At 45.6% G+C, this 12128-nt stretch overlaps 1 protein-coding gene across 1 annotated transcript in view; it reads left to right on the top strand.

Moving 5' to 3' along the window:
- The first annotated feature begins 571 nt into the window (after positions 1 to 571).
- WIF1 (WNT inhibitory factor 1) overlaps positions 572 to 12128 on the top strand; it is a 58424-nt gene continuing 46867 nt past the window's right edge. The window contains exons 1-2 of the mRNA XM_015415456.1: positions 572 to 1009; positions 2461 to 2600. Coding sequence (XP_015270942.1) covers positions 859 to 1009; positions 2461 to 2600 — 291 coding nt within the window. The 5' untranslated portion in view covers positions 572 to 858. The remainder of the gene's footprint in view (positions 1010 to 2460; positions 2601 to 12128) is intronic.

Genomic DNA, 12128 nt, shown 5'->3' with positions numbered 1-12128 from the left:
CAGATCACCACACAAAACCCATTTTAAGGTGGATTTCAACGAAATATAGTAACAGGATCCAGATACGCTCGGAGATTCCTCTATATCAGGATTTGTGTAACATTTGTGTGTGTGTGTGAGTGCGTGCGTAGAGCTTGTGGCCTGCTGTGTGAATCCATCCACAAGATGGTGAAGCAGGCCCTGGCTGAAATCTTTTGTAATTCTTGTTCTCATCTAAGGGGGGGGGGGTGTTGCGGTCAATGTGACACCGTTTGTCTCTACAGGAAGCTTTTTTTTTGTTTCAGCCCCAGGGAACCCGTTTCTTTCTTCGTGCTGAGGGATGCATTCCTTTAAAAAAGAAAAAGCCTTCCAACACCATCTGAAACAAACAGCAAGCAGATGACTTCACCAGCGATCCTTTAAAAAAAAAAAAGTTTTGCTCAAATGGACGCACGCATCCTGCTAAGGCCTCGAGAGATGAAAGATTATCTCGGCTCCCAAGCGACGACCTCTTCCTGTGGGATCCTCCCCCAGCTCCCCGCTTTTATACCCCACGATCCGACCAGATGCCCGACACTTCTGGCCGCGCGTCCTCGGTGCCGCCGCGCCACCTAGCGGAGCCGAGCGGGAGCGCCTGTCCCTGCACCTCTCCCCGACTCGTCCCCCTTTCGCCGTCCGGCTCACAACCGCGGAGGCTGCCAAGCGAGAGACGAACCCGCTCCGGCCAGCAGGCGAAGCGGCAGCAGGCAGCCTGCCCTCGGAGCGCGCGGAGCGGGGGACCCCGGCTGGGCGCGGGCGAGCCGTGCTAAAGGGCTGCGGCCGCGGAGAAGGGAGCGCCGCGGCAGGTCTGTGCTCAGGGATAAGCGACCAGCACGCAGCATGGCCGGTGCCGCCAGCCCCCTGAGCTCCCCCGCGCTCTGGCTCTGCGGCGTCCTGTACCTTTCCAGCCTGCAGCCTCTGCGCGCTGCGCCGCGCCAGGAGGACACGCTCTACCTGTGGATCGATGCTCATCAAGCCCGCGTCTTGATAGGTAAGGCGAGGCGAGGCGAGGGGCGAGGGGGTGTGCCCGGGAGGGATCTTGCCCAGAGCTCTTCAGCCCCAGACACGACTGCGAACGGCTTCCACCCTCTGCAGCCTCGGGGCTTCTCAGGGCACTTCTGTCCAACTTCACCCTGGAGCTCGCTGTACCAGATAGAGAATGGATGTCAGTCACACCCTGGGGTCTCTCTGGACTCATTGTATCTCGCCGCTGAGGAGCGCTGCAATAGGGAAGTGGGTAGCAGCCTTCTGTAAAAAAGACTGTTCACTTTTCTTGTGCTGTAATTTAAATTCGCTTTGCTTAAATGCTGCTCTTTGCACCCCACGAAAACCAAAGGTGCAGGACAAGGAGCGATCCCTCCTTTGAACAGACCTGGAAAAGCTTTCCATGCAGTGCAAGGGAAAACATGAAAATTGTAACTAGATCGTGAGCTATGATTGATTGCACATGTGTGTACTTCCCACAGTAAACCCAGTCCCACGCTTGTCCATGTAAACATTGTCACGTGTGATGCACATACACACACACACCCATGACAGTGAACACATACTGTAGCCAATTTCAGTTTCATCCTATACAGATTAATATGAAATTGTCACACATGGCAGTCTAGTAGAGGGGTAGATCTTTTCGTCTCTTGCAGCAAAATACAACATAAATCCAGTGGCACCTTAAACACTAACAGAGTTTATTCCAGCATAAGCTTTCATGAGTCATCTGAAAAAGCGAGGCCATGAAAACTTTTGCTGAAAAACTTTGTCAGTCTTTGAAAAAGTGTCATTGGGCGCTCCTGCTTTATTGTGCTGCAACCTACCAGATCCGCCTAGAGCGGCCTTGGTCAGCCTGAGGCCCTGTGCAGTGGGGGCAAGTCATATTTGCTTCCATACAATATTTAGGTTGGACACGCGTGGGATAGGGTTGCCAGGTTCCCCCCTGGCCATCCGCAAGGGATGAGGAGTAGAGTTGCCAGCTCCAGATTGGGAAACTCCTGGAGATTTGGGGGAGGAGAGGGACCTCAGAGCCTGGGGAGCAGAGAGACCTCAGTGGGGCACAATGCCCTAAAATCCACCCTCCAAAGCAGCCACTTTCTCCAGGGGAACTGATCTCTGTATTCTGGAGGCGAGCTGTAATTCCAGGGGGCCCCCAGGTCCCACCTGGAGACTGGCATCCCTCACATGGGATGGGGAGGGGGGCCAAGGAAATCTTTTCCTGTGGGGGCCACAATGGCTCTTAGCAGTCCTGCAGTTTGCAGGTATGCAGTTTACACCCTTCCCCCTCTACAGGAGTGTTTTCTGGGTAGGAACTTTTCAACAGCTCTCTTGGGGGGGGGGAAAGCATCTGTGTTTGACTGAATGTGAACATGCTTCAGAGTAAAATCTTTTTCATCCCACATTAGGATGAATTTCCCACCTGTTTCTAGTTAATTAGGGGTTGTTTTTCAGGCTTTGAAGAGGATATTCTGATTGTTTCGGAGGGGAAGATGGCCCCCTTCACTCATGATTTTAGAAAAGCCCAGCAAAGGATGCCAGCCATCCCTGTCAATATCCATGCAATGAATTTTACCTGGCAAGCAACCGGCAGGGTAAGTAGAAAATCGTCGGGGCAGAGCCTGGGACTGGTGGCGGAAAGAAGCAAGACATTTAGCTGGAGCAAATATTTGGCTTATTAAAAAAATATTTATGGAAAGTATTTCAGAGATGTGCCAAAAAGTTGCTACAGAGTGGTAGCTTAAATCACCTGTCATGAGAAATATGAATAAATCAAATCCATAGCAAGCAAAAGTAAACAGAGCTCATTTTCCTCATCCTTCAGGGAAACTCAGCCCCTAAATAAATAGTTCACAATTTAATCCAGAAAAAAATTATTATCAAGTATAAAGAGTATGTGGAAAAACCCTCTTGGGCATGTGTACCAAGTATTAAAAGGCAAGTAGATGTCACAAAGATCTGAAAACATGTGAGGCTGCTTTATGTCGAGCCAGACCAATAATCTGGTGAGGTCAATGCTGTCTATTCAACCTGGCAGATTATGTTTGGCAGATAAAGAACTGAGGTTTACAGAAAACAGGTCCGTGAAAACAGAGCTCTTCCGGCAGGCATTTCGATAGGAGCTGCACGTTATCAGCCACGCCCTGTGCCATTTTTATTTCCAGCCTAAGCCACCTAGAGTGGATGCACCACTGAATGTGACTTAAATGCACTCAGGGCCTACTAAGGCAATGACCTAGGGCGCCAATCTCCGACCTAGGGCGCCAATCTCCGACCTAAGGCATCCATGCTCCACAGCATCCATTTTCTCCAGGGGTACTGAGCACTCTAGTCTGGAGGTGAGTTCTAATTCCAGGGGATCCCCAGGACCCACCTGGAGGCTGGCATCCCTAGAAAGGGAGCTTTGACTCTCGAAACCTTATTCCCTGCAACTCTTGGTGGTCTCTAACATGCTGCTGGACAAAGATCGATCTGTGTGTGTTTAACCTGGCCTTTTTTGTCCAAAAATGTGGGCTCCCCCACAGGCTTTTACCAGTCATAAAAAAAAAGATGAATGACTAATAATAAGGTGCTCAGAAAAAGGGTTCCTGGTGAGGTCTAGCATGATGGAAGGGCACTTGACTGCTTCTTCCTGTGGCCTTTCCAGTGTTAGTTGAGTGGAGATGCAAGCTCACTGCTGGATCCAGACATGGTAGACAAGCCCTGGGTCTAGATGTCTTTGTGAATACAGCAAACTGCGCCACAAGTGTGGTTCAGTATCAGGTGTTATCTGGGAATGCAGGGTGTATGCTGTGGCTTTGCTGCAAGTTATGGTATCAAAGCCTCAAATTATAACAGAGTGGAGTCCTCCAGTTTTCCCAGTTAAGGGAATGCGGAGGATTTGGGGCTCCCTCATGATGCCTCGCTGGGGGGGGGGGCGCCACAAGCTAGCCTCGCCTAGTGCACAAAAAAACCTTGGGCCGGCCCTGAACGCACTTTATTATATTTGTACTGCCATCAACATATAAATGGTTTAAACTTGTTTATTAGGTATTTTATATTGAGATGTATATTGTTTTATTGGTTTTGTGTAAGCCGCCCTGAGCCTGCCTTGGCGGGGAGGGCAGGGTAAAAGTTGAAGTAATAAATAAGTAAGTAAATAAATAAATAATTTATAGGAGAATTCTAGCTGCACTTAAGTCTTTAAGCAATGTTCTTGAGGGCATTTACCAATGACATTTACTATTTATGTTGTGCTTCTGTGTATTCAAATCAATAATCATTACAACAGTCTTGTAAAGTAGGTCAGTATTTTTATCTCCACTGAGTTCAAGCTGAGAGTTATCCTTAGTAGAGGATGAGCATCTAAGCCCATTGATTTCAATGGACTCTCAACCTCAAACTGAACCCTGGCCCAGGCAAGACTAGAAACATTTGATAGCTTTCTTAGAATGAGAGAGAGAAACTTCTAAGACCATTGACTTCAATGGATTTAGAATGTTGTGACAGTACTTGGGATTGCACTGTTGGTGGCTTGTTTCACAATACTAATAACTTCACGTTCCAGGCAAAACTGGAAACATTTCCTTGTTGACAGCTTAGGCTTTTGCATTAAAACCCTAAGCAGTGCATAAAGTCAATTGACTGTAGTGGACTTAGAAGGGGGTAATGCGGCTCAGGATTTGCATTGCTGGCCCCTGTGCTCTCAGATTTCAGTTTCATTGCTTATGTGCCTGTGGATCCAGGATGGAAGCCACAGTGGAAATGAACACCTTCAGTCTTTACTGTACATTTTAAAAATGTTGAACCTGGAGAATTGCATTGAACTGGCCATGAAGAGTTTGATTTGTGGTTAATAGGTTTGGAATTAAAATTATAATGTCCAAATGGTGACATCATCTGACCCACCAAAGTTTATTTTGGTTACATCTCTATGTGAATGACATACTTCAAAAATCAAACATAGGCAGAGTTTGGTATATTGACAATATATGGTGAATCTGGTTGAGGTTAGTATAAGAATCTGAAAACAGATGTTTACTTTTCAGGTTGATTTTTTGCTTTTAAAGTCTTTAGAACAATTTATAAACAGCAATTTTAAAAACGTGTTGAAAATAGGCTCTGAAAGAGTCGATAAATAGGCCAGCCTTTCAAGACAAGATTCATACTTACACCTCTTGTTTTTTATTTGGTATATTTTTTAAATCCCATATTATACTAAGGGCAACATACAATATTCTGCATTCTTCAGTTTTATCAGCACAAGAACCATGTGAGGTAGGCTAGACTGAGAGAATGACTGATCCAAGGACACTCATCAAGCTTCAAGACAGAGTAAAGATTTGAATCTGGTGCTCCTAGACACTCTGACCCCTACAGCACAGTGGCAGTGTGATCTCACTGTCAAAAGCATTATTCTGCAATAGCATGAAAATATTAAATGAGGTTATAACTAAAAGTGCAGCAGCCCTAAGTAGCCCATACCTAATCCTGTTAGAGCTCAGAAGCTAAACAGAGTCTGTATTTGGATGGGAGACCTGGTGACCAGGGCTGCTATTCAGAGGCAAACCAACTCTGCTCATCTCTGGACTTGAAAACCCCGTGAAGTGGAAATTCATGGGGTTGCAATGAGTCAGTTGCAATTCAATGGCATACTCTACCTTCATAACTAAAGTAGAAAGTGGAAAATGGGTACTCTATAGAAAGTTTGCTAGAGAATAAACCACCTTCCTCCCACCCCTTGTTTAGTCTTCTCTTCACCCATTTGAAAATGTTAATTTTTTTTTCAGTGGTGTACATGTAAAATAAGTAATAAGAGGAATGGGGGATTCATTTTGCAGCAAATGCATCATCATGTTGGGTTGGGTTGGATTACCATATGGAGGTCTTCTGTTGTGCTTTCATGTGGCCCCTTTCCTCAGTCCATTCTGTCTGGGGCAAAAGGGGATTGGCTGCTAGTCAAGCACATTTACCACATAGGTCATGCATGGTATTTAGTTTGCTGGGTTAGTTTTCAAGATTTCTTTACACAATTGTGAATTTACATACAATTCATTCCTGAACATTAGGCAGTTTCAGTGTTCTCCATGACCTTTCTTTTGTTTTTGTTCATTTGCACAATATGTAAAAATGTGGTTATCTATGAGAGTGGCAGAAGTATTAAAAACTGCACAAACAAAATGGAGGTGATAGAGCAATAAGGACAATGCTACATACCAGCAGGTTTTACAGCACAAAATGCAGTGTTTTATCCTGTGAATATTTTTTAAAAATCCTGTTACCAATCTGATTCAAAATCGGTACAAACCCCATACATATTTGCCCTATGGTATGTTCAAGGCTACAGTAATCCACAGTGCAGTCGTCTTCTTGCTATACAAAGTACTTGGGATTGAGACAGGTATTACTGAGTTCAGACACTGGCTTGGGGAGAAGGGGAATTTACCAGTTTCACCCTAGTCTTCTTTAAAAAGATAAATAGATGGTTGCATTTTTATCCACTGTTGGTATAAGAGTGATAAATAGGGATTACTTTTTTAATATGATAACATCCTTAGCTAAATTAAAGTGTGGTGATAGTGTTCCATTTCAATTGTCTTTCAAAAGGAACCACTAAAGAGGCGCGAACCACCCTCTTATAACATCAGCTCAGGAAGCCATCCTCAGCATGTCTACTCAGAAGTGGGTCCCATGTTATTCAGTGAGGAAAATGTAACTAGGATTGTACTGTTAAACTGGTAGATTCAACATCCACCCCTTGCCCTTTATGCACACATAAATCTTTGATAACATTTTATTTTTTCATTAGTTCTAAAATATCTCTTCTCCCTCCCTCCTTCCTTCCATTCCTTCTCTTTTTAATTCACGTTTCTTAGGCAATAACTGCACAAGTGGCCAGCAGAGCCATAGACTTATGGCTATCTTGGATGCTATGGCAGATGCAATTGTGTATGGCCCTCCACCTTTAACAATACCTTCACTATGCTTTCATGTCACCCAGCAGGATAAATACAATCTTTTTTAACTTCCATCCTGCAGTTGCCATGTGGAATGTGGATATGCTTATGGGCACAATAAAAAAAACAAAAAACGGGAATCTCTGTATCAAAAGCAATGCTCTGAACTTTTAATATTTAGATTCAGCTCTGCTGTGGTATTTTGCATCTTGGTGTTGTAGACATGCCACCAGAGATCAAAGAATCATGCTGTAGAGATCCCACTTCATTTAGGAAAGGAGGCATGTGCCAGCCATCTGTTGTAGCTGCTGACAGAAAACAGCAGTAAATTTCTCAGCCTTTTGCCAAAAAGGCTTTATTGCTCAGCAGAGATGAGTTACAAGGTACCTTGTAAGCTACATCTGGTTTGCATAGTAATTTACATGGCATATATGTAAACTACAGAATTACTCTTTTTTCATAACAGCACCAACTTTTGGCAAATACAGTGTTTTCTGCATGTTCATTTCACAAAGTGCTTTGACTAAAAATATGAGCACAGTAAATAGCTCTTCTTATTTTGGTAACTATGAGCTTTCATACTGACAGCAGCAGGAATCAACAGAATGGCCATACGGAGTAGCAGAAGTTGTAGCCGCGCAATCAGGAAGTTGTGCTGCCGCAGCAGGGGTAGGGCCTCCATCTGGTCTTTGCAGCTGCAGATCTCTTCCCTCCTCCGAAGACTCACCACTGGCCCAACTGCACCATCCCATGCTGCTGCCCAGTCAAGGATGATGCCTTTCTGCTGTTTCTGTCCAACAGCACCAATGACCTCCTGTGGCAGACAGTGCCCACCAGGGCTGATAGGGCAGAAGGCAGGGCCGGGCCAAAGCCAACAGTAGGCAGGGACAACTAGTCCTGTCATCATCCTCTTTTCCCTTGTAACATTGCATAGAAGACAAACACTTTTGGAAGACAGTCTAGAAACCTTTCTCCAACTGTACACCAATCCCCATGCAGGTGCCAGCCTAATGTAGCCTCTCCCTTTGCATCTGTCTTTACCACCACAACAGTAGGCATACCCAGCACAGGAGAGAAAACCTGCCACATATCTTTCTTTCCTAAAGCTCAGCATGCTAGCCGGAAGAGGGGTATGAGACAAAGAAGGCTATGAGCACTGCAGGTCCCAGTTTGACCAACTTTGCAGACCCCTAGCTCAAGAACTCATTTTCCATGCTACAAAAAGCACAAAGCTAAGTGGTCTTTAGCCCCATGTAGAGGTCAAGATAATTCCCTTAAAGTGGGGCAATTAACTGAGTACAATCATCCCATACCAGATGAAGGTCTGCTGGTTTTAAAAGTGAGACTTTCAAGAGTCCCCTTTACTTTCACGAGATTCCCCCCCCCCCAAAAAAAGTTCTGGTAACAAAATTATTGAGGTCATGTGCCAAGCACCTTTAATTTACTACTAATGGTGCACTCCTGTGAATGTTTAATCAGAAGTAAATCTCTCTGTATTCAGTAGGATTCACTCTCAAGCAAGCGTGTACAGGATTGCAGCCTAAAGATATTTGTTTTTCTTTGGGTAACAATGATTATTTTGGGAGGGAAGAAGTTCCAGCCTTTGTTTAACAATCAAGTTACTGAAGAAGTTACCTTCCAGAAGTTACCTTCTTCAAATTCTCAGAGCCAGAGAGGAGGATGGACATTTTCCCCTTCACAATCCATTTTCTGCAGCATCAAGAAAGTACCATTGTGAGAGACTTACATGTTAATCTTCCTCTCCAGGATTTCCCCCTTTTACAAACAGAACATGGCTGCTCTGTTCAGAGATTAAAGAGGCTGTGCTAAATCCTGAGTGAAATGGGCATGTGCAACAAAAACACCTTGAATTTGTTCTCTTCTATGGGCCTAATTCTGAATTGTGAGTAGATGGTGGTTTTAAAGAGACAACACTCTTGTGTGTTGGGGCTTCGGTCGCTTAATAACGCTCCCTCTGAGAAAGTCTCTGATGAGTCATTTAATGGAAGAAAAAGATTGAGAGAACCAGTCTATGGATTTTTATGGATCCATTGACCAATGGAGCCCTAAGGACAGCTCCCTGCCCAGTGAACTGCTGTCCTGCTGTGGCTGGGCCTGGCTTATGGGGTAAAAAGATCTCTATAGAGTAGCACATACTTGCTGTGCTGAGTTAAACAAAAATAAGGCAGAGGGTGACTTCGCTGCGAGAGGAGGTTGCAAATAATCTGTAGAAAAATGTTTTACTGTTTTAACAAAGGCTTAATGTGTAGAAATGGGCATATGAACATTTTCATGGCACAGAGGTAAGTAATCATGTGGTAAATAACATCCCATTAAGCCTCTGTTAAAGGGGAAAGACCCTTTTTCTCCAGGGCTTATTTCACACTAGAGCTGCCTCGATGTTGCGCCACCGTTTGCCCCGATACTATTGGTCAATTTCACACCCGAAGCCGCGGGGCTGCATCTTGACTCACGGCTTCACCCGATTTCCCCTGCAGTTTCGTGATCCTGTTTTTTTAGACTCACGAAACGGCGGAGGAAATTGGGCGAAGCCACGGGTCAAATGCAGCCCCGCGGCTTCGGGTGTGAAATTGACCAATAGTATCGGGGCAAACAGCGGCACAACATCAAGGCAGCTCTAGTGCAAAATTAGCCCAAGTTTTTTGGCAATCCCTACTGCCACCCCCTAGACTATCTCATGAGGACAGTAAGGAGGCAGGTAGCAGGGGACAGCCTGAATAGGTGGGGCACTGCCCTAATGGATCAGCCTTCTAATTTGCAGCTCAGATGACAGATTTCAGCACAGGGCAACAAATTGCGACTTCTTAGCCATTCTAGAGCTTGGTGTCAAAAAACCATCTCTGACAGTACCTTCTGGTAAACTAAGGAGAAGAAGAAAAGGGTTTTATACCCCCACTTTTCTCTACCCTTAGGAGTCTCAAAGAGGCCTACAGTCATCGTCCCTTTCTCTCCCCACAACAGGCACCTGGGGAGTTCTGAGACACCTGAGAGGCCCAAGGTCACCCAGCAGGTTTCATGTGGAGGAGAGGGAAATCAAACCCAGTTCTCCAGATTAGAGTCTACCATGTCACTCTGGACACTAGGGATGTGCAATTGTTTTTGTACTGGCATTTTTCGGTTTGGGTCTATTGGGCCTGGAAAAAAATTCCCCAAAAAATCCTGGATCCAAATACTGGTATAGTATTTGGATCCAAGATTTTTCAGAAATCCCAAAATTGCTACATGTTGGAAAGATCCGAAACCTCAAACTCTGACATTGTGGTACCAAAAACTATGGGATCGATTCCTCATGGATTCTGTCACCAGAAAAGTAAATAGATCGGCCTTGAAACCTGTGGTTAAACCCATAATGGAAAAATGGAACCCTATTTTAGAATTCCTAGCATCAGAAGATATTCTGCCTTCTTCCTGGCAACAAATGCAGAGATGGGTGTAATTGTTCTTGCGATATGATAAACAATATTGGATTGCTTTATTAACTGTTTCCTCGTTTATGCTTCTTTCATGCATGGTTAGTATTTATACTTAGGTTCATAAATCTCTGTAATTAGTGGACTTTCTGATACCTCGAAAAGTTTCATGTTAATTTGACTCTGTTAATCTGTTTCAAAAGTTGGTATGAACTGTTCGGACTCTCGATGATACTTCAATGTGTAAATGATCAGTTATTTTTTTTAACATATTGGATTTACACTATATTTGTTATATGACAAAATAAATAAATTTTAAAAAAGAAATCCCAAAATTTGGGGGGGTCCAATATACCTGAACCAAAAAATACCAGTAAAAAATACCAGCCCGATCCTGGGGCTGCCTCGGGTTCTCCTGCAATCTGGTTTAAACCAAGCTGCAAAAGAAGGCAGTGCAGACCTGTGCCAGTGGGGAGTGATCGGCTCCCCACAGGCACAGCCAACCCATGTTGGGCTGCCCTCTCCTGCCTCCAGGCAGGAGGAGAAAACAGCACAGAGCTGCGCCTGCCGGGAGCTATTGACTTTCTATGGGCACAGTGATCCCGGCTGGGCTGCCCTCTTCTGCCGCCCGGTTTAAACTGGGCAGCAGGAAAAGGCAGCACAGAGCTACACCTGCAGGTTTGGTGTAGTGGTTAAGTGTGCGGACTCTAAGCTGGGAGAACCGGGTTTGAGTCCCCACTCCTCCACTTGCACCTGCTGATGTGACCTTGGGTCAGTCACAAGCTCTGGCACAGCTGTCCTTGAAAAAGAGCAGTTTGTGTCAGAGTTCTCTCAGCCCCACCCACCTCACAGGGTGTCTGTTGTGGGGAGGGGAAGGGAAAGGAGTTTGTAAGCCGCTCTGAGACACCTTTGGGTAGTGAAGGGCGGGGTATAAATCCAATCTCCTCCTCTCCTCCTCCTCCAGGAAGCAATCAGCTCCCCGTGAGCACAGCCAGTCCTGGCTGGGCTGCCCTCTCCTGCTGCTGCCCGGTTGAAACCATGTGGCAGGAGAAGGCAGCACAGAGCTCTACCAGTGGGGAGCTCTCACCTCCCCACCAACCCAGCTGCTCTTGAGAAGCCAGCCACAGCCACGGCGGTGGGGAGTTACCCTGGCTGATCCTCGGGCTGACTTCTGCAGTCCCTTTAAAGACTGCATAAGCCTGCCTGACAAACAGCCGAGAGGCGGGAGCAATCTGCTTCCACCTCTCCGCAGTTTTCTGATCTACCCGAAATTCCTGAATATATCTGGAATTTTCCCCCATTTTCCTGAGAACACCCAGATAGAAGAAGAGGAGGAGGAGGAGGAGGAGGAGGAGGAAATTGGATTTATACCCCACCCTTCACTACCCAAGGGAGTCTCAGCGTGGCTTACAAATGCCTTTTGCTTCCCCTCCCCACAACAGACACCCTGTGAGGTAGGTGGGGTTGAGAGAGCTCTTTCCAGAACTGTCCTTGAGAGAACAGCTCTGAAAGAACTGTGGCTTGCCCAAGGTCATCCAACAGCTGCAAGTGGAGGAGTGGGGAATCAAACCTGGTTCTCCCAGATTAGAGTCCGCGCACTTAACCCCTACACCAAAATGTATCCAAAAATACCAATATGGTATGGGAAGATCTGAATGCACACCCGTACTGGACACCAGTACATGATTTTCCACTAACTAATTTAATTTTTTCCCTTTTAATTAAAGCCTACTGATTGCATTTTACTTGTTGCTGA

The sequence above is a fragment of the Gekko japonicus genome, unplaced genomic scaffold, assembly GCF_001447785.1.
Source record: "Gekko japonicus isolate JY-2015 unplaced genomic scaffold, Gekko_japonicus_V1.1 scaffold1352, whole genome shotgun sequence".
In the NCBI taxonomy this organism is placed as follows: Eukaryota; Metazoa; Chordata; class Lepidosauria; order Squamata; family Gekkonidae; genus Gekko; species Gekko japonicus.
Note: the sequence above shows the minus strand (reverse complement) of the source record. Positions and strands in the feature narration are given on the sequence as shown.